The sequence below is a fragment of the Aulonocara stuartgranti genome (assembly GCF_965226115.1).
Source record: "Aulonocara stuartgranti genome assembly, chromosome: 8".
NCBI lineage: Eukaryota > Metazoa > Chordata > Actinopteri > Cichliformes > Cichlidae > Aulonocara > Aulonocara stuartgranti.
In genome coordinates this window covers 19,273,753-19,296,484 of record NC_138959.1, presented here as the reverse complement: position 1 = coordinate 19,296,484, position 22,732 = coordinate 19,273,753, and the positions used below count along the sequence as shown (strand labels likewise).

The following is a 22,732-nucleotide window of genomic DNA, read 5'->3' as shown; positions in this document are numbered from 1 at the left end:
AATCCTTTTCTTATACCAAGCTATTCCTATTGCCTCAATTGGACCCCACCCCTTTTAATTCTTTCTGGCACAAAATCAAAGATTTAACAAGATGCTAGAAATATTCCTCAGACGTTCTTCTGATGACCTCTGTTGGGTTACGTTTGTGTTTGTATCGTTTCAAAGCACTTCTCATCTGACTTGTGACATCAACAAGGCATTTTTTGCCCAGAGAAGTGCCACTCACTGGTTATTTTCTCTCACTTAAATCTCCTTTCTTCTCCATTCTGATGCCCAGTTTGACCTTCAGCAGGTTGTCTGGATCATGTCCATGTGCTTAAATGCACTAAGTTGCTGCAATGTGAATGGCTTGAACTCACGTTAAGGAGCAATTTTGAATATAATCACCCGTCCTTTCTTTATATTTTGCTTCTAAGGAGATAGGCTTTTTTGTCATTTTTCATCATTTTTAATGAGAGGAACGGATTTTGAATCGTATCTTTGTGCATTTTGTTACTAACACACTTTGCTAAATTAACATATGCTCCCATTTGTTATGAATTAGCTATGAAAACTGTTTGGGGGTTTTTTTTGTTTGTTTTTTTTAAAAGAAGCGTGTCCTTAAAAAATTTAAAGAAACTGGACAAGTGGAGGACAAACAAAACTATCTACTGCACATGAGCAGTATCTAAAGCCCCTTTTCCGTTAGTACCTATTTGGATCAACTCGCCATAGCTCGCCATGACTCAGCTCAGATCAACTGGTTTTCCATTACAATTGAGTACTACCTAATGTGCATGGACGTTGTCATAGCAACGCATCTGAGCATCCCATGATGTAATTAATATGCGACACGAACACTACAACAAGGGTGGATGTCAAGGTAAAATATACCTGCTGAAAACTGTGGCGAGTCGATCCGAGGAGGTACTAATGGAAATGGGGCTTTAAAGTCACCTAGGAGATGCATCTGGACCTTTAATGGTTCCATCTACTGTTTGCTGATCATCAGAAATGGTCTCAAGTTTTGAGGAAGGCAAATACAGAGAAAAGTTTGTGTGTTATGAATCCAAAATTGAAAATTCTGATTCAGTATGTATGGAGGAGATCAGGGAGGGGTACAACAGTGAGTGTCTACAATGGAGCCTCTGTTAGGATTTGGGGCTTTAGTGTTGTCTTGTCAAAATCAATGAAATTATGAATGCAGAAAAGTACCATCAGATTTTTCAGAATACCATCTGGAAAGCATCTGATTGCCAATTGCTTCATTTTTCAACATGAAAATGGGCCCAAACATACTGTCAATGCATACCTGGATAGGAAAACAAACTATAGAACACACTCAGTCATGCATTGGATTCAGATGATCCCACAAGAAACCTTGAAAGAGATTGGAACAAAAAGTACCCAGCATCCAAAGAAGAGTTGTGAATGTCTTTTAAAAGCCTGGAGAACTATTCCTGAAGACTACTTAAAGAAATAACAAAAAAGCTGTTGAATACTGTGTTGGAGAACAAAGCTAATCATACTAAATGATCTTTCAAACTCATTAGAATTGTAGAAACTGTTTTCGCCTTCTTTACTGTATTTCCATCTATATATAACTATACACACACACACACACACACACACACACACACACACACACACACACACACACACACACACAAACAATTACTCAACAGCTATTTCACCCTCTCAGATCTTCTCCACTGCTTTAGCACATACAGTATTTAGTCATGGAGGTGACTAATACCAACAAAAATAATTCAAATCTCTAAACCAACTTGGTCTTTAGCTCTGGGTGTTCTCCTGCCCTCGCTGCACTTTAGAGAAAATGATTGACTATTGACCACCCACTCCAAAACATTTGTTTAGTGTGAGTCAGATTATGTCCATTCATCTATACTCTGCTGCCTAATGTACTGTTACTCAGACTTATTGTTTTTTATGTATTGGATTATTCTGTATATATCTACTCAACAACAGCCAACATCAGTTTTATTTGATTATATCTAAATTACTGTTGCATTTCTTCTCTTTATAAACCTCCTTCATTTTAAATTCTCATTCATTCTCTTTTACTTACTTTTCTTTCTTTTTTTTTTGGTACCTGAAGCAACCATATGATCAGCAGTCATCACTGGCAATGGTACAAGCTGGACCTGGTTTTGACTACAACCAAGCTCATTTTCAACCAGGCCACGGTCCCCAGCATGCAGTCATGATGCGTCAAAAATCTATTGGTAATGTCAGTTCTTCTTATGAGATATCTGCCAGCTCAGTACAGCTTCTTCTTGTAAATGTTTCTAAATGTGTGTGACCTTCTTCTTAGGTGTAACAGAGGAGGAAAGGCAGTACCTTCACCCACCTGCTATGAAGTTAGCTCGCAGCCTGTCTGTGCCTGGACCAGAAGAAATCCCCCCACCACCAAACACATCTGCTCCAGAGCCACCTTTGTCTGCAGGCCCTCATCCGGGTAGAGGACCTGCCATGCCAATCCCTCCTGTATCTCAACCTCACTACCAGCTCCACTCTCAGCCAGGGCATCCTTCCCAAGCTGGCTGGGAAAGGGCAGGACCAGGTGTAATGAACCAGCAGGTCATGGTTCCCACCCTTCGGAGGCAGTCAGAAGGACTGTGCATCAGAGAGCCAGAGGCGCCCAGGAGAGGTGGTGGCAAGATGGGAGGATTAAGGAGAGGCTACAGCAGTGCTACACCCCCAACAAGTGCTAAGCCTAAGGCCCAACAACAAGCACCCCAGCATCAACCACCTGTGTCCAACCGGGATCAGAGTGGAGGAGTTGGCAGAGGGGTGGCAAGGAGGGGAGGTCGGGGAGCTTTGATGAAACAGTCAAAAGTGGAAGATGGTCTGAGACAGCATCGAGGAAAAGGAGGTGCAACCAAAGAGAAGAGCTCTATCCCCATTCCCACCATCATTGTCAAAGCGCCCTCCACCAGTAGCAGTGGTCGAAGCAGCCAGGGTAGCAGCATGGAGGCTGAGCCCTCCCAAGATGTGGAAGACCAAACCTCTGGAGAGGCAACCCCAGACGGCCCTAATACTAGCCTGCCCTCACCACTCACCTCTGTGCCACCTCAACCTCCAACATCGACTTCTTTGCCTTCATCAACTGTTGCCCCTTTGGTTTCCTCACAGCAAAACCTAGAAAACTTGGATTATAGTTCAGCATTTGGTACAACATTTGCGGGTGGAGGAGCACGCAGGGAAAGGGAACGCTTTCGAGATATGAGGAGAAAGAGTGCTTCTTTCTTCCTCTCATCAGAGGAGGACATCCAAGTGGAAGCAGGATGTGGAGCTGGAGAGGGAGGAGGAATACAAGGGGTACGAATTCAGCCTTTACAGGGCTCACAAATGGAAGTGCCCACCCCTCGGCTTCGGCCTTCCAAGTCTATAGATGAAGGCATGTTTTCTGGAGACAACTACGTCAGCTATTCCAGCAGCATGCCCCCAGCTTTTGGCCTGCCTGAGTATTCTTCCCCTGTCCTCAATCAGGACGGCCAGCCTAAGTCAGCTCCCTCAATGTATGGAACCCAGCCTGCCACTACCTTCATTCACCCACTTACTGGGAAGGTTCTGGACCCCTCATCCCCTCTGGGATTGGCCCTGGCTGCAAGAGAGCGGGCTCTAAAAGATGATCGCAGGACACGACGAGAGGACAGACATTTTGGCCGGCAACTTTCCACAGTAGGAGCCTTCCCCACCCCTGTTCAGACTCCAACGCCTTCTCTTTTTGCAACGCCAACGCAGTCGGCCTACACTTCTCCAGTATCTCTCCACCTAAGTTCCCCAACCACTACCACCTCTCCTGCATCTCTGAGCCGGCCACAATCACCAAGGATATTACGTTTGGGGGGGGCAGGTGGGGAGCGTGTGGAAAGAGAAAAGGAGGGAGGACCCAGGGAAGGTCTTAGAGTTCGCTTCTCTGAAGACAGAAACAGCCAATATTCAACCCAGTACTACCCACAAAGTCCCAGGGAGCGAGAAAAGGAGGTGTATGACAGCAGGCCTGCTCCACCCATACAGCCTCCTCCCCCACCAACTCAACCTGCCCCCCGCAGACCTTCCTTCCTTCAGATGGAAAGCACTCCCAACACCAGCTACATTCCTCAGTATACTGTCCCCACAGCCCCTTCACAAGCACACGAAGCAATGGAAGACGCTAGGGCGGGAGCAGGTGGAAATTTAGGACTCATGGTTTTGCCTCCACCAGCTCCATCAATAGACGTAGACGATGAGTTTGTCTTCGCAGATCCCTTGCCCCCTCCTTTGCAGTTTGCTAATGGTAAGAATGAGAGGGTCCGGGAATTTTCACAACATCGTCAACACCAGGGTCAGCATTCTGTTTCTGCTGCTCCACCCGCCCCACCTCCTCCCCCATCCCCCAAGACCTCAAATCCTCCCCAACCCACTTCACAGGGTGGCGACTCCGCTACCTCCAGCCTTACTTCCTATGACAGTGAAGTGGCCAACCTCACGCAGTCAGCTCTCTCTCCATCTTATCCATCCCCACAGATCTTTCCCTCTGCCTCCACCTCCATTACCACCACCACCACCACCTCTGCTGCTTCTCTGCCTCCTACATCGCTGCACAGACCCCAGCCCATGTCCCATTCCCACACCTATTACAGCAGCTCTAACGACCCCTCAATAGGTATTCATACCCCAGCACAGGACAGAGGCACTGCCACCCTCACCACTACCATGACCTATGCTACCACGACCATGACTGCAACTGCTGCTGCCACCACCACCACAACTTCTCCAGCATCCTCTGACTACAGTATGACTATGGCTGGGCCCAAGGCTGGCTTCACCACAGGGGGAAAAGCATCTGACCACACTCATCAGACTACTATTATACACAAGAGCGGAGACTGGCAAGAAGCTGTGGTGGATTCTGGAATTGAAGAGCTGGACAGTCACAGTAGCAGTGACCACCATTTAGAAATGCTGGGACTCTGTGGGCTAAGAGGAGAGAGAGGAGGGGTTGGAGGAGATGGGCGAGGAGGAGAGGGAGAGAAAATCAGTGAACATCAGGATCCTTGCACAACCTACTCAGGTGGGCAAACATTTGAGGTGCACAGCGCCAAATTGGCAAATCCCGTGTTTCCGAAGATGACTCATTACAAGGAGGGTGGAGGGAGGGGCCCATCTGTAGCACTACGTAGGCAGAACAGCACCAATCCCGCTCCTTTGCAGTTACACAGACAAAACAACCCAGAAGACACCGGTATAGATGGAGGATTTTCAGATGAAAGGAAGCACAAGCAGAGTCGATCCAAGATGGAAGACGGCTTCAGCTCTGCCCTGGCTGCCTGCTTAGAGAGGCCCATGGACACTCGATCAGTGGGCTGGAGTGACCTTGGAGAACACGAGCAAGCTGGAGTCCAGAGAGGCGTTTTGGTTTTGGATGGCCGCAGAATTCACTCACCTCTCTCAGGTGTGAAAGCCAGCATCATCAATGAACTAAGCTCCAAGCTACAGCAGATGAGCAGCATGAAGAGCATGGATGAGTGGAGCCACACTCCAAAGTCTCCCACCATGCATAGGTTTGCTGATCTTCTTGATATTATAACTAAATGAAAGATATTTGATAGTGTGAATTACATTTTACAGGATAATTCTATTTGTCTTTTAGGTATTCAGCGGATTACAGTGATGCTTTTCATAGCCCTCCCACTGGACGCTCGACCTCACCGCTGCCCACTTCCTCCCCACAGCATCGTCAGACCCTGACCCCAAACCTCTCGGCAACACCTTCTGTCTCGCCCTCCCCTCAAGTCCCAGTTCAGCGCAACTGGACCCGATCCCCTTCTCCACAAATGCCCTCGTCCCCAGTTCATTCACATCCTCCCCATTCTCCAACCTACTACCCATACCCAACATCACCTAAGCACAGGTCCAAGATGCGTAGACAGACTTTTGATTTTCCATGCAGTCCTACTAAAGAGATGCGGTCTTCAGTTGCTCGACGTCGGGCTCCCAGTCCTCTTATCTATAACACTGAACAGCAAAGCCCCACCCCTCCCAGACCCTCCTCTCTCCCAATCCTTCCAAGCACACCCGTCTACAGCAACCCATTTGAGTTTCCCGGGCCCCTTACTCCTCCTTCTCCTGGCATCCCTCTAGGAGATGCCTACAAAGCTTCAACTCCTCCACTGTTTTCTCCATCTGGTGTGCCAAGTCCAAATCCCTTGCTTGTCTCCCGTTCACTCTCCCCCACTCATTTTCTCTCTGGAGCCTCTTCCCCCATGCATTTACCACCTAGCCCTTCCTGTCTCAACTATCCCCATCTCAATCCTCCTCCTCCAACTAAACCATTTGCCATCAAACCCCTACCCTACTGGACCAAGTATGACGTGGCCGACTGGCTGGCTTATCTGAATCTGGGTGAACACAGAGAGCGTTTTATAGACAATGAGATAGATGGATCACATCTGCCTTCACTCACCAAGGATGACTTCTTGGATCTAGGAGTGACACGTGTGGGGCATCGAATGAACATCGAGAGGGCACTGAAGAAACTCACTGACAGGTGAGGGAGGACTAATAGACTCTGGAAAACAGAGAGGCAACGAGGTCAAAAAGGAGCACTGGATGATGAAGGAAAGTCAAAGAGTCTCATTACTTCCATGCAAGTTAGCTCAACCATCCCCTTCCTTCATTAGAGGCATATAAATTGATAAGGTCATCGCATCTTCTCTCCATTCCCTTCTCTTTCACTTTAGTAACTTAGTCATATCAACCTTAGTCGTTCCATCTTTTTTAAGTTTCCACCCATTCTTATTCTTTGATTTGGCCTCCTTTTCTTCCCAGGCGGCTCTCTTCTCCTTTGCATGTCAGTACTCCTCCCCGAGACACAGACTGAGAGAATGAAGGTGTGATTCAAAGATGAAAAAGAGGGAAAGAAATGAAATGACAAAGATCATCAGTAACAGAAGATTTGCAAGAGAAGAACAGTGGACAACAACAGCTTGCGTTGAACTTGTTCGAATCCATGGATATGTGGAGAAACATGTTGTCTTGCACATTTGTTTTAGAGCACTGGATGGAAATTTGTAGAACTATTGGTCAAAAGAGGTGATGAAGAAAATAAGAATTTCTACAGATAATGCTTTTCATCTGAAAATATACTTTAAAACTTTTGATGGACAGGCATTTAATTAACACACCGTTTTGTGCTGTAAAAGAATAAACACACATACGTACTTGCACTCATATTCTCACACACACTGACAGATGGATTCTCACACCATCTGCTGCTTTGCAGCAATGAGAAAACTTGAGTCTGAGTTCAAAGAAAAAGTTGCAAAGTTGCTGCTTAAAGGGTGAAGCCCAATTAAATGTTACTGATTATGTCTGAGCCAGAAACTCTTGTAAAAGCAGAGGGCCATATCCTAACATCAGTTTTGTAGCTTTAAGCAGATCAGAGTATGGCTGCGAGTACTGGAGCCAAAGTCAGAATGTGGGAGAAAGGCTTTTTTTTGTAAATGATGATAGAAGAAAAGCTAAACAACCACAGTACTGTTTTATATATTTGCCATTTTCCCCCAAAGGTTGCCCCAGTATGCTTTGTATGTATGTACTTTGCAAGCGCTAAATATATCTTCCATGTTAAACTGAATTCACTATTAGTAGAAACCATTTGTTTTGTACTAAGTGCTGATTGCAATCATTCATTTCAAACTGGTCAGGGTATTTCTAAACGTTGAAATCAAAGTTGTGAAAAACGAGGACAGAAATTTGAAAAACTGTTGTTGTTAAATTAATCTTTTTATTGTTGTCTTGATTATTCTGCAGAAAGGAAATGGCATATTAGAAATGAAATGTTTAGCATGTCATTTCAAACCATTTTTCTTAGACTTTCTTGGTGTTTACTGGCCATAGCACAGGTCAAAGGGTGGCTCCATCCTCTACCATGCCATAATGTTGAACGCCCTCTCTCTCACACAGCAGGTGCAGTGATCAAAAAGGGCTTTTTACTGCTTTTGTCTGCCTGACTTCCTCAACCTTAAGCCTCTGTGAGTCTGTGTGTGTCTGATTTTGTGCGTGTGTGTCCATCTGCCTGCGTTGGTAGTCAAATGCTTTGCCCCCTGAGCCCCTTTCTTTCTCTAATGCCTTTTTCAAAATGTATTTATAATGCTCAGACAGCATTGTTTATCTTTTCTCACCAGATGACAATCCAAATGTTTCACTGTTCCACACACATTACCCCTCAGAAAGAAAAGCTCTGACTCACTTTTAAAAGGGATTTTTCTGCGATAAACTTAAAATACTATGAGTGTTGCATAGAGGTGAACATGAACATCCTGGATTTTGTTTTTAACGTGCCAGTTTAGCCATTTGCAGTAAAATCAACTGTAAGGCAAAAACACATCATTTATAGCTCTGTATGTAATGATGATGATGGCAACGACAAAGATAACATATAAAAATATAGTATAATGAAGATTATAATATTAAGTATGTAAACATTTTAAGAATCTCCGTCTTCCAAATAGTGTGGGCAAAATTCTTTGAAGCTTTGTTTTGTTTATGGTTCATTTTGGGTTTTCTGTAAATGCTTTCTATACTGCTCGCCCTGTGGTGACCCCTGTGAAGCTGACACGTTAGTATACTGCATATTTTCTACATGTGAGTTTAAAATTACGGCTCTGTATTCTTATGACGAGTTGCTATCACATTATGGTCGAAAAGGAGAAAGGATTGAGCAGTAGTGTAGAAAGCATTACATACTATGATTTAAAAGAGCATTTTAGGTCTAGTGAAATGCATAACGACTATGACTACATACAGTTTGAGCATAAGTATGCAGAGATAAAAGGTATATATAAATATATAAATATATATATATAATTTTTGTTTTAAATAAAATACAGTATACTGGTAAACAACATGATAGAGGTACAACTAAGGTGTTGAAATAAATGCTAAAATAAACTATTGCCCTGTTGTGATTCTCATTTCATGTTGGATTCCCTCTTCTGACAGATTCACATAATGATCCAATTTCAAGTGCAGTGTTTGAATTGAGTCATTTGGCAGCAGCTCGTCTCAGCCCTAGGGTGGTTGAACACAACATTGTTTTCAGGTCCAGGATTGTTTTCCCATCAGGCTCAGTGAGCTAATAGGACAAAAGTTTAGAGAGCAAGGATAAGAAGATGAGATGGCTTGATTCAAAGCAAACACTGGCTGCATTCATGCAGCAAAACGAATGATGCCCGTGAGGCATGAAGAACAATGCAAAACAACTTGAAAGAAATGACTGTTTTCTACCGTGGTGGTCAGTTTAAGGTTCATGGGAGAAAACTGTAAATGTAATCATGCTGATTTTTTCGTGCCAGTTTTCCCATTTATTTTCTTTTTTTGCATTTCTTTTTGTTGAGTTTTGCACACAATTAGGAAAACTACCAAGAATCGGTTTTCTTTGTGTCATAAAGCCACAACTGTTTTCTTCTCATGGGGATACTTTTAATCGAACTTATTCAATTTTATTTATTTTTTTATAGCACCAAAGACGCTCCAAAAATATAAAGCAAAGACCAATAATCAGACGACCCTCTTGAGCAAGAACATGGTGACAGTGGGAAAGAAAAACTCCCTTTTACAGGAAGAAATCTTCCATCAGAACCAGGCTCAGGGAGGCTCAGCAGGTCTTACCAACAGAAAAATTCAGGATATCCTCAACAACTCACCTCTGTTATCAGCTTCACTGATTCATCAACTCATACTGACTCCTTTTATAGCCTCCTCCAGAGTAAATTGCCATGGACACCCAGTATATTGACAGCTAAGGTAAACAGTGGACTGACACCGCATACTCACTACACATAAATGGTGGCCAGAGTCATTTATCCTGCAGTGGTCACCACAGTTGGATTTTGCACTTGAATTGAGAGAGTAAGTAAGAAGACAAAATTCAGTTGATTGCAATCTACTGACATCTAGTGGTGAGATGTTACACACTGTTAGCATCGCGAGATCTGGGACTGGAGGGAAAACAACGAAAATGGCTATGTCCATCTTTTATATGCAGTCTTTGGTTTTCAGGTGTTTTTCATGGGAGGTCTTGCGGCTTTACAAACAGAGGAAACCAATTTTTAAAGGACTATATAAGTTATACTAATAAAAACTATTTTTGTACCAGGCTGTAAATATGCTTTATTCTAATGTAGATTTTAACATGGATACTTATTAAAACTGATTCAGTTTTAGAGACAGCTTCAAATAGCCCATCCAGGAATTACAGTTTCTGACAGCTCCTTGTTGGCTTCATGTTTCGGTCCCAGAGGCTACCACTTACTCACAACATGTGTAGTTTTAATAAGGGTTTTTCAAAGTTACTTTTCTTTACTGATATCTTCAAGTTCATTTTGCATAAGGACTGCATATCTGGTACAAATTAAAAGAGTAACCATCACATAACTGGGCAATCTGACTGGTGAAACAAGTCTTTAAACTTGTACTTAAAGCATGTAGAACACTGTTTCTGTTCTTCCTACAGATATTTTCTTCTTTACACTTGTTCTTTTTTTCACTTGAATAACAGGATTGTTTGTTGAATTTGTCACCAATCTCTATTTTAATTTAAACTCTGTTTCTCCAAGGTCTGAAAAGTAATAGTAAGTAGCATTCAGGTCTGTGATTTGGAAAATATATAATGGTCTTAAAATATTAAAATGTAATTTTCCATTGCTATGAGCACAATTACTATTCGCTTGGCTTGCATTGTCTCGAGGATGCAGCAGAAATCTTAGATGCTTACTCGGAAACCAGGACACACAAAGTCACAAACTCTATTACTAGAGACATCTACCAAGTGAGAAAACAAACGCTTTCACAGTTTGGACACATTGACCCCTAAATGTTACTTATATACCCTGGATTTTTTTCTCAAAAAGACTTTAATGGAAGTCTCGTTCTAACCATATACACGTGCATATCTGTGCTTTCACCATGGATTTCAAACCTGTCCAGAAAGTCGCCATCCAATTCTGTGTCAGACTGACTTGTATGTCATGGGTGATGCTGATAACAGATGGGTCTCTGACTACAACCCAGAGACCAGACAGCAGTTATCAGTGTAAAAAGAAAGCACATGTGCATGCCTGAAGGAGGCAGATCAGGTCAGGAGCATGACCAGGAGTGTGCTCATTGTTTTTGTTTGTTTGCTTGCTTGCTTTTTGTTTTTCAACTGTCAACACTGTGTTCTACTGTAATGTCTTGCGATCTTCCAAGAAAAACCTCTGATGCAAAATGTGATACCTGCCATTGTGCATCAACTCAATTTACATGGAGAAGGCAGGAGGCTTTCGGCCATGTCTACACAGCTATCCCCCCCCCCCCATACAAACTTGAATTCATACAGTGTTATCCTCTTCCCCAAAACAAAACTGAAGTGATGCTGTTTTGTTTGTTTGAAAAAATAGGATGCATCCCAAATGTGGAAATGCAAATGATAAAAACTGGAATTCCACAGAGCGATCCAAGTGTAGCAGGAGGCTTAGATATTTTCATTATACCTCATTAATCTCTGTCAGGACATACTGTGACTTTACTTGCTAGTTTAGTGAAGTTGTCAGAATTGAATAATTTTAGCAAAGACCCTTAAAGTTAAAAGAATGCTGTTATTTTCTTTCATCCATCTTCTTATCCTTATGGTCGGAGGGGGGTTGGAGCCCAGCACGGCTGTCATGGGGTGAGAAATGTGGTACACTCTGGACCGGTCAAAAGTTCTATCACAGGGCAAACACAAAAACAGACAAACCTTCACTACTGTGGTCAATGTGGAATCATGATTTACCCTAACATGTCTTTCGACTGTGCAGAGAACCCACGCATCTACATGGAGAACATGCAAGCATATGCACACAGAAAGGCTTAGATTCAAACCCCTCTTTGCAGCGCGACAACAGTGGCTATTGTTACAGTGGTTATTTCCATCTGCAGCAATTTATATTTGATGTCATGGATCTGTTCTGAGACCTCCTCCTGCCTTCCAATGTGCATCTCTTCTGCAGCAGCTTGAGAAAGACCCCAGCACAGAACAGAGCAGGCATCAGTGTACATAAGGCACAAAAGGCATCTTTTGTACAGTCCAATACCTGCTGTGCACCAAAAAGCATACAGGCAATATTAATGGCAAGGAGTTAAAGAGACAGAAATTTCCCAAACTGACCAAATAGAGCTAAAAAAATAACAAAATGAGCACTGGAATAAGAATAACTGGACTGCCATAGGCTCCAAATCAATCACAATATTGTTTTATAACTTATTTAAAACTGCCAAAACGTAGCTGTGTTTGAAAATGTAACATGCCAATGTTGTGTTCACAACAGTTTCCACTGTTTCCAGCAAGCCTCAGCAAATCAATGAGACCAGCTAGAGACAGCAGTGAATAGAGTGTAAGTCTGGATGACACTGGTGCTCTCCTTTCACTCCTGGCTCGCATCCAAAAGAGTGCAGGGCAGAATAAACAGTGAGTAGGTGAACATGCTGCATGCTGTACTCTCTTTCTAGGCCCGACCAGAGAGAAGGGCAGGTCACGGTGGAGCATAGGGCTAATGTGGCAGTTCACGGGAGCCCCCCTCTGCCTAGCCCCCCTCCTGCTGTCACACTCTCACTAATAGGCTCACATGACTGTGTGCCACACTGACATGATTCTGTGACCAGTGAACAGTCAAAATGAAGGTTCAGCATCTCATTAGCACCATATTGAGAGAGACAGAGGGAGGGCCAGGCAGGGCAGAAAGAAGGAGGGGAGTTTCTTCCAGCTGTTTTTCTAATAACAGAGTGGAAAGAAAGTGAGACGGGGATAGTCACAGAGGGGGAGAAGAGCTAAACAAGCTGAAAAAGGATGGGGCTAAAGTAAAGGATCAGAAGAAAAAGAGGAAGAATAGTTTGTCGTAGCATGACTGCAAACTAGAAGCACAGCTGACGGGTAGGAGAGCGAGAAAGGTAAGTTTCGTCCTCCTCATTTGTTTGCCCTGAAGCTGTTTAGCATAGAATCAGCTACCATGCAAATGTTCTGATTTGTTTAACATTATTTTTCTCTTCCTACTGGCTTCTCTGCGTTTCACACCCACTTTGCGATCAACAACGTGTATGTGTAACTTTAAATGCCAAGGGAAAATTGGGTCAGTGAGAGAGGGAGAGGAGCATGTGTTAGAGGAGGAGAGGCACACTGGGAGAGGGGGAGATAGTCATGGAGAGAAATCCTCAGCAGCCCTTGAACTACAGTAACAAGTGGTCACTTGAGTAATCACTGGTGATTCAGAGAGAAATGTAAGTGCTGGTTGCTCCCTGGCATGAGTGCTCTGCTGCCACTTTTAATGCTTTCTTGGCTTGCGAATGCGAGTTTTTAAGAGTTAAAATACTTGAATGCATATGTCTGACAAACTATTTAATACTTGTTCACATTTGTTCGCTTGTTGCTTCTCTTCCTTTCCTCTGCATGAACAGTAGAGTCAAGATGAAGCAAGTCTAGGTTGCGCCTGGGGGGACTTTTTTTAACCTTGTAGGAGCTCATAGAAAGTGAGAAAAATTAAGTCTAAACAAGATAATACAAGCACGGATACCAGCTATCTATAGAAAAGAAGCTATGAGTCTGACTCTCAGTCATGCTGAGTCTTGTGATGAGGTGTGGTTAGTCACTTTCATATTACTCAGCCAGCCATGTGTCAACGCGCTACCCAGACAGACAGAAGCCAGATTGTGACAAATTTGTGGATACATCTGCCTTCTTCTGTTCAGTTTCTCTTCTTCTGTCTGCCCAATGGGTCATACATAACATGCGGTGCAAATATGGCTGCTATGTGGACACTTTATTTCATTAAAATCACACTTTTTGTTGCCAGATCAGAAATCTGCCTCTGCACTCTTGCAGACATGATCTCTGAACTGAATGGCAACAAGAGTCAGAGTGGGAGACTGTTGGTACTAACAGGGCCTGTATTAGTCAGAGCAAATGGGAAAGATGACCTTTCCGCACTGTTTATTTTGGGAAGGCAACAGGAAGAATGTTAGAGCAGCTGTTCTATTCCTGCTGGCAGATCCCCACCCCTGTGAATTCCAGTCTGCCACTGGAACGGCACTCCCCTTAATAGTGCAGGAAGACTCCAAGTAGGGGTTATCTGGGCATTGTACAGTATAAATTACACAAAACTGTACAAGTTGTGATGACAATGACATAAGCAAACACACAACTACAAAGCTTTGTCAGTTTTTGTTTCTGTCAGATGCACTTCCCATACAGGGGGAGCGGTTTTGTTTACTAGGAAACTGTACACATCACACAGTGCAGACGTCCAACCTGTTGCAATGATAATCAACGTCTTCTGCCTGCCAATAAAAACTCTCTTTCTCTGCCTGCTATGTATCCAAACCAGTCTAGCAACTATCTTCTATAACAAATCTTTTGCTTTATGAGACAGACGTGCTCCCAATAATGGCAAGCCTTCCCAAAGAGCCTCCCGAGGATGCCAGGAAACAGAGTTTCTGGATGGTGAGGATTATATTTATGGTTAAGAGTAGGTGTGCCTACTCGAAAAAATTGTTATTCTCACATATCATCAACATCTTTCCTGCTTTCCTACCAGCCAGGGAATTATGTACGCACAGTGCATCGAACTGAACGGTCCTTCCAGGCATGCAACGACATAGTGGCCTGCTTCATGGAGAGAGCAAAGGTAGAAAAACAGTACGCCCAGCAGCTCAGCCAGTGGAGCAGCAAGTGGAAGTCCATAGTGGATTCTCGTAAGTATAAGAAGCTATGTCATGGGAAGACATGTTGGCTTAAAAACAGACACTCCCAGGCCTTTTCTCACCATCTCTGTTCTCACAAAGTCAAAATTAGTACTGATTTTTATTTTATGAGCACATCTGTGCTTGCCTGAAATTTCAGTGTAAAAATTAAGGTCATTATTTCTTTATTAGTACCATGACTCATCACTGCACCCTGTGTTGTTTCATTCCTCATCCCCTCTATTTTTTTCCTGCTTCCTCAGGGCCACTTTATGGCTCCCTCATGAGAGCATGGCAGTGTTTCTTCACCTCCACTGAGCGTTTGTCCGCGCTCCATTCTTCCATTTCGCAGTCGCTAACTTCAGAGGAGGGAGTCCGGGTGAAGACCTGGCAAAAGGAGACCTTTCCAAAGAAAATCTTCTGCGGGTTCAGGGAGAGCTACGACACCAATACGAGTTTTTCACGTGCGCAGAAACCCTGGTCCAAGAAGCTTATGAAGGTGCAGCACACATACATCCACCACTGTGAACTTATAATGATGGTCTAGCAATACCAAACAGGCTGAATGTCCTCTTAGCTTTTGGCAATGTCATTTTCTTAATCAGCAAATGAAAGATATATCTAAGAAATAAACATAAGATATATCAGACACGCAGATGAAGACTGCCCAAGAAGACCTGAAATGTTTCTTTTTCCTAGCAGCCTGTTAGCTTCACTTAGCAGAAAAATAGAAAAAAAGAGATTTGGCTTCATTTTCAAGGTAGTAACCCAGCAAACATGCCAGTGTACGCCCTGTCCAGCAAACCCACACTTGTCCCACACAGGCCCCAAGGGACAATGTTTGCTGGGAAAATATTACAGCAAGAGGTTCTAGGTCCAAATCTGCCAGCCGGCTGCATCTTTTATGTTCTTGCTGTGCTTGCATGGGTTCTCTGCAGGTACTTTGGGTTCCTCCAAAAGTCCAAAGACAGGTTTATTGGTGATCCTAAATTGGCTGTAACCATACATTTAAGTATAAATGGTTGGCTAGCTCTCAGCTCCATGTGATGGACTGGAAGCCCATCCAGGCTACCCAGTAATAGTGAGGATAGGCTCCATTGCCCTCCCTCCTTGATAAGAAATAAAAGAAACACATTATACCACATTTGTTAATGATGTGGTTTTATGAGGAACTCCATATCAGATGTTAGACCAAAGCTGCTGACTAGCTGCATGTTTTATTTAAAGAAATGAGAGGGCCGGTCGTAGATCGGCTCAACTAGAGGGTTGCTCTGCTATGATTGGTTATTATGCTAATAACCATTTGAATAAACACTATGACAAATCATTTTAATATGTATTTAGTAAGTTTGATTGAAATTAACATTATAAGTAGCAATATACCACTTTGACTAGTTACATGACGTGATATCAGGATATCTATGATGTCGTTCTGACCAGTCTAAATAACAACTGTGTGCTAGGTTAGCATCTCAGGCTGAGATGGTATGCTGCAAGTAAATTACAGAGTCCTGGGTTTGAATTCGCCCTGAGCCCTTTGTCTCTGTCATCACTCAACTGCCCTGTTGTCCTGTACCCCCCTTGAAAAAACGGATTTTTACAGCTTTCTGATGATACTAGCTAAGTGTTGAAGAAATTATAACTGAAAAAGGCATGAAATAGATCGATCTTATCATCAGCTCATCAACAAATCTGTAGCTGTAGCTTTGTTGTAGTAGAATGTTAATATGTACTCGCTGACTCCCAGTCCTCAGAGGTTTTGGTCCACATTGACACGATAGCATCACACAGTGGCTGCAGATTTTTGGGCTACACATACATGATGCCCATTCAATCACATCACAAAGGTGCTCTATTGGATTGAAATTGGGTGACTGTGGAGGCCGTCTGAGTACAGTAAACACATTCTTATGTTCATGAAACCAGATGGCAATGTTGTGGTTATAAAGAGATGAACATAGTCACTAACAGTATATTCAGGTATGCTGCGGTGTTTGAACATCGCTCAAATGGCACGAGAGGCACAAAAAGAGATGAGAAAATATCCCCCTTCATCGTTACACCACCTGCAGCTTGAACGGTTGATAAGAGATGGATCCATGCTTTTATGTTATTGATGTTTTATGTTATTCAAATTCTGACCCTTGAATTTCACAGCAGAGAATTCAAATTTATAAGCAGCTCTGTCATATAAGGCAGGCAGGTACACAACAACAAAGCGCCTTGAGGCGACTTTTGTTGTGATTTGGCGCTATATAAATAAAATTGAATTGAATTGAATTGAAGAGTCACCGAAACCTTTTGGACACAGACTATTTCCTGGTGAAATCTGAGTATTGACTTATCTGACTTTCCTGTATATAAAAATGATGTAATGCAACTAACTAGCTATAGTGGATGGACCTTATTATTTACTTTTTAGCAGATCAACAGTAGTTAAGCTCAGTTTAGTTCCAGTACAAAGATAAACTAATCGTGGCAAAAGCTTTGTACTTAAATGATAGATGTAAGTGGCCTTAACCTTTTTAATCTAACTCTCAGCAAAAAATGAAGAAGAAAGAATCTGGCTAAAAACTGCATATTTACTAAATCTGTTTTCCATCAAATAAATAATATTTACATGCAAATGTATATTCAACAGCTGGAGAAGGTTCGAGTTGCATACCACAAGGTCTGTCAGAGGGAGCAAGCAGCTCTGGAGAAAGAAAAGCAAGCAAACGAAAACTCTGAGATGAGCCAAGAGAAAAAGCAGAAGATGACTGAGGCCAGAGAGAAGGCCACGGAGGAGAAGGAAATGGTGAGGAGAGATGTTTAATCATTGCAACATTTCACTCAGTCACGCATGTTTAATTAGGGATGCATTGATAGGACTTCTAATTTCACCATTTCTTATTCACGACTCATATCTGCTGATATTTACTCAGTTGAAAAATTCTAAACACGAGCCCCAGCCTTCAGTTTTTGTTCCAAGCAATTTCCTTCTATGGAGATGTGTTATTGTTACTCTGCTCAGTGTTTATGGAGCACAGCATGGGAACAGCAGAGAGCATCAGATGATTTATACGTATTAGATTCTCTGTTAAAGCCACACAGCGGAGGTTCTTCCTGGGGAGGATACTCAACTTTGCATCATGCAGCTGTTTCTGCCTGCAGGCTAGAGATAAATATGAGAAAATCCTGGAGGACGTGTCGACCTACACACCTCGATATATGGAGGAGATGGAAGCCATTTTTGAAGAGTCGCAGGAAGAGGAGAGGAAGAGGATCAGCTTTCTCAAGCAAGTCTTCCTGTCCATCCATAGACACTTGGATGTCACCAACAATGAAAGGTGAGCAACTTGAATCCTTGAATGCTTATGTGTACAAATTACTTATTAGCATAAGTGGTAGCGTTGACTGTCTTTTCATCTTTGTGCCAGTGTCAAGGCAGTTTACAGTGAGCTCCACCAAACTTTAATGGCCATTGATGAGCAAGATGATCTCAAATGGTGGAAGAACAATCACGGTCCAGGCATGCCCACCGACTGGCCAAAGATTGAGGTACACAGACATGTAAACAGCTGTATTATTCTATGTGCGACATAAACACTATATACTAATTGAGTCTATTGTGTTTATGTAGATATTTTGTATACATATACATATAAACAAAATTCATAACCTTAAGTGTATCCACAATAAATATCCACTTATGAAACGTTTTGGCTGTTGCAGTTTTTTATATTAGAAAGGTCTTATATTTAATTTAATAGCAAGAGTGCTAAGCTATCAGCTAATGCTACCTAGTTTAGCTGAATCACAGACACGGTATGTTAGCGCTAAAATACAAATAAAATAACTTTTACTCACCAGAACTTGAGGGCAAACCTGTTGTAGATGGCAGAGCAATACTATTTGTCAGATAATTAAATTAACGTGAAAACCCCACGAAAATAGCAGAGCAGTCTAGTTCAGTGAGATGAAGCCTAGCAGACAGTTAGCTGCCTAGTTATCACCAACCGTCACTGCTAATAATGCGCAACTTTAAGCCTTCTTTTAAAAACATCATCTCGGCAATTATAATTAAAGGGGAAATTAGCTGATAAAAACAATAATACTAGGTGGTAAACATGTTAATTTCTACTGTAAATTTGGGAATTTTAATATGCAAGGTGTTTTGAATTCAGAGCCATGAATTGTGTTTTTGCAGCTCATTTTTGCAGTTTTTGTCAGGGAGCTACATGTTAACCTATATATTCTTTTTCATGTTACATCAGGAATGGGTCCCACCAGTAAAAAAGCTCAAGCGAAAGAAGAGAGCCCAAAAAGGAAAGGAAAGCCGACCGTAAGTTACCCCAAGTGGTGTGTGTGCTCTTATACAGTTCTGTAAAAAACTATCTACACCATCCATAGGAATTAAGAAGATAATTAGCAGCCAAAAACCATCAAGTAACCAAATGCATTTGCTTAATTTTTCATCAGTAAGTTTATCACCTGCAAAAATCAAAAAGCTACAGGACTTAACGTGTTAAATGTTAAAGTTTATGACTGAACAATTGGAAAAGTATGGCTTGTTTGGAAGGATTGCCATCTCATATCAACTGTCACCGCTGGTGGAGGTGTGCTTTTTTGGGTTTGTTTTCAGCCAAAGGACCTGAACAGTTTGCAGACATTGAGTTGACCATGAACTAGAATACCAAAGTATTCTAGAGTAAAATGTAAGGACATCTGTCTGATAGCTGGATCAAGCAACAGGACAACGATCCTACGCACAGCAGTGAATCTACAACAATGGCGGAAAAGGAAAAGAATCAAAGGTGTTGCGATGGTCCAGTCAAAGTCTGACTGAAACGTTGTGGCAGATCTTTACAGGAGCTGGATATAAATGAATACTCTCAAACCTCAATGAGATGAAGCAAGGTTGTAAAAAAGATTAAGTCAAAATTCCTCTGCAATAATGTGAGTCACACAGAAAATGATTACTTTGAGTTATTGCTGCTGAAGGTAATTCTACAAGTTGCTGAATCATAGGGTATAGTTAGTTATTCACGCTATGCAGTCCTGTGAAAACTTTCTTTTTCACGTCTGAATAAATAATAATGATCCAGAGGTGGACAATACATTTTTCCGCCTGATTCATATTCGTCGTTTTTACTTTTCCTCTCCTCCTAGTGTGATGATTGGGGGTGTGAAGGTGCGAGCTTTGTACGACTACGTGGGAGAGGAGGGTGATGAGCTGTCCTTTAAAGCAGGTGACACATACAGTGTGACGCAACAACGCCATTTTATTCTCGGTGTAAAGGCAAGATGTTTATGCCAAATTACAACCGCCACATCAACATAAATACGCGTAGGAGGACAGAATTGTAATCAGTCCTTCTAAAATGATGATAGACGGGCTGGTGAACACAAGTGTGCTGCGTGGAATTACTAATGTGATATTTTATGGTTTATGCTGCTGTAGTTTCATTTTAATAACTTGTAAATGGCCACGGGAAAAGTATGGAGTAAAATTAAGCTGAATGAATATGATTTGTGCATAAAAATGTAAACAAACAAGAGCTTGTTAATGCTTTTATGCTGATCATTATTTCGCTAAATTCAACTTGGATCTTTTTTTATTATCTCTTGAATGATACACCAAAAAAGCATGCAATGTGGATCATGAAATTAATAGACTGTGTGCATGTGGCTTACCAGAAAAAGGTTAGGACCCACTGCCCTAGGGTGCCGAAATCTTAACCGCAGAAAAACACAAGACAGCATTTGCAAGGTTGCCTGGAAACCCATATCTGAACCGCAGGATGACACATGGAGCAAAAAACAACTGTTACTGTCAGTTAAGCCAACATGAAACCTAAACAGATGTGTGTTTTTATTCCCTGCACACTTCCACGCTTGTTTATTTTAGTGCTGTGTAACAGCAAGATGTCCAAACTCTAATATTCTTTTATATATATGACTCCAATCTCCTTTTGAAATATGTCTTTACAACATCAGTTGAATTTTTGCCTTAATTAACATTAATTTCACCGTGTTGTATGCCCATAACTGAACTGAGTTTTGTTCTGTTTGATGCCAGGTGAGGTATTCCTGAAGGTCGAGGAAGAGGACGATCAAGGCTGGTGCCGAGGAGCACTGAGCGGTGGGAAGGAGGGGTTCTACCCAGCTAATTATGTTGAAGTTGCAGAGTGATATTAACACTGTTCAACATATTATGCCCTGAACCTTTTTCTTACAAAGACTTGGTTTTTAAATTCTTTATAAATACCACTTATTTATCGTCTAAGATGTTGTCACACTGATGTTGAGCTTGTGTCATATAGTATCTGTTCTCAGACATTTTTTTAATGTTTAAGGCCTTAATATCGAAACCCACTTGATTAAAGTACATCTTCAATATGAATTAACTTATGAGAGAATAGAATGTACTGTTTCTGCTGGATGTGCATATGTGTGAGTGTGTTTGCATGTTAAGAGAAAACACAAGAAAATAAGAGAAGATATTTATTTACTGCCATCATGCCTCAGTCATTAGATCACTGTAATACAGATGAAGCTGATAGTGATTGTTGGGGTTTACACAAGTGCAAGTTTACAATGATGTGTGCATGCAATGTTAATGCCTATTTCAATATTAAGCGCAGAAAATTGCTTGATTGCAGGAGGAATTATCAAAATAAAAGTAATCTCTTCCTCTGTTCTATTTTGTTGCCGCCTACTTTTTGTTGCTTGTGGTTCTTACTTGACTGAGCAGAATAATCTCTGTGCAGATTTTGAAATACAGAAAATACAGTACCGGTATATATGGTAAAAACCAAGCCTATACCTCTAATTATCTTGAAAAAAAGCAATAATAATAAAGAAATAAATGTTTGTACAACTCTAACAAGCTCAAGGTCAATACTTGATGTGACTACCTTTATTCTTCAACATTGCCTAAACTCTCAGGAAAACCTTCGTGTTAAGTAGCCATCTGGAAGATTTCTCCAGGCTTCTTGAAGAACATTCAAATCTCTTCTTTGGATGTTTTTTCCTTTTGTTCCATTCTCTGTCAAGATGATCCCACACTGCTTCGATATTGTTGAGGGCTTAGTTCTAGGGAGATTCTGCTGTCTGTTTTCTACCCAGATATGCTTTCACCTGGGTGGCTGTAGCTAGGTAGGACAGGTCATCTACTAATCGTGAAGGCTGGTGGTTCAATCGCTGACTACTCTGCATGCCAAATATCCTAAACCCGAGTTGCTCTCTGATGCATCCATTGGAGCGTGAATTTTGGATAGAAAACACTTAAGTAGGAAAAAGTATAGAAAAAAGTGCTTGAGTGAATGAGGCATGTTGTGTAAAGTACTTTGAGTGCACAGGTAGTGTTTTTTATTGCACTGGCAGTGGGTTTGGGATCATTGCCAGATGGTATTGCATGGTGAAATAAAATCTGACTATACTTTTCTGCATTCATGATTTCAACAGTTTGACAAAACGACACTGGGGAGGCCGATCCATAACTAGATAGTCTTCCATTGTGTGTTTTTACAGGCTCGTACATATATAGCAGAGCTTCTGAGACCTATTAGCTGTCATATCATAATTAAGAAGAACGCCGACTCAAATGCAGGACTCTATGCTGGCAGTGGTTTACAGATTTTATTTACTGGTAATGTGGGAATAGAAATAATTAACTCCAGTAAGTGTAGCTCAATGGGAACGAGACAGGAGTTCAACTGCAATTTTAATTTGGGTGGAATAGAATTTAATTCTTACTTTCACAGATTGGTGACTACATGTGAAGGTTTACAGCCAGAAGAATCCAGGAGGAGATGGAGAACATTTTCGGGGAAATCTTTTCCAAACCAAGAATACCAGTCAGAGAGAAACAGGTAAGCGTGATGAATCAGGACCAGAGACGTCTTTTTGAATAATCCAGCTTCAGTTATAAAACTACAAAAAGAAATAATGAAAGGGCAAAAAAGTTGATCAAATTACTAATAACCAGCCAGTCCTTAAATAATGC

At 41.9% G+C, this 22,732-nt stretch overlaps 2 protein-coding genes across 3 annotated transcripts in view; both read left to right on the top strand.

Moving 5' to 3' along the window:
- Nucleotides 1-8,940, top strand: part of LOC309713293 (SH3 and multiple ankyrin repeat domains protein 1-like) — a 45,879-nt gene extending 36,939 nt beyond the window's left edge. Inside the window, exons 23-26 of the mRNA XM_082544821.1 lie at nt 2,099-2,225; nt 2,315-5,549; nt 5,639-6,535; nt 6,817-8,940. Coding sequence (XP_082400947.1) covers nt 2,099-2,225; nt 2,315-5,549; nt 5,639-6,535; nt 6,817-6,868 — 4,311 coding nt within the window. The 3' untranslated portion in view covers nt 6,869-8,940. The remainder of the gene's footprint in view (nt 1-2,098; nt 2,226-2,314; nt 5,550-5,638; nt 6,536-6,816) is intronic.
- Nucleotides 8,941-12,759: 3,819 nt separating this feature from the next.
- LOC309713292 (protein kinase C and casein kinase substrate in neurons protein 3) lies at nt 12,760-21,424 on the top strand. Of its 2 annotated transcripts, none has more exons than XM_082544819.1 (10): nt 12,760-12,957; nt 14,433-14,503; nt 14,598-14,754; nt 15,006-15,241; nt 17,384-17,539; nt 17,896-18,071; nt 18,162-18,282; nt 18,999-19,066; nt 19,894-19,973; nt 20,804-21,424. In XM_082544819.1, the coding sequence occupies exons 2-10, from the start codon at nt 14,447-14,449 to the stop codon at nt 20,914-20,916; spliced, it is 1,164 nt and encodes a 387-aa protein (XP_082400945.1). In that variant the 5' UTR covers nt 12,760-12,957; nt 14,433-14,446; the 3' UTR covers nt 20,917-21,424. The 2 variants fall into 2 exon arrangements, with proteins under 2 accessions (XP_082400945.1, XP_082400946.1); XM_082544820.1 differs by lacking the exon at nt 12,760-12,957 and adding an exon at nt 12,987-13,284.
- Nucleotides 21,425-22,732: the final 1,308 nt, after the last annotated feature.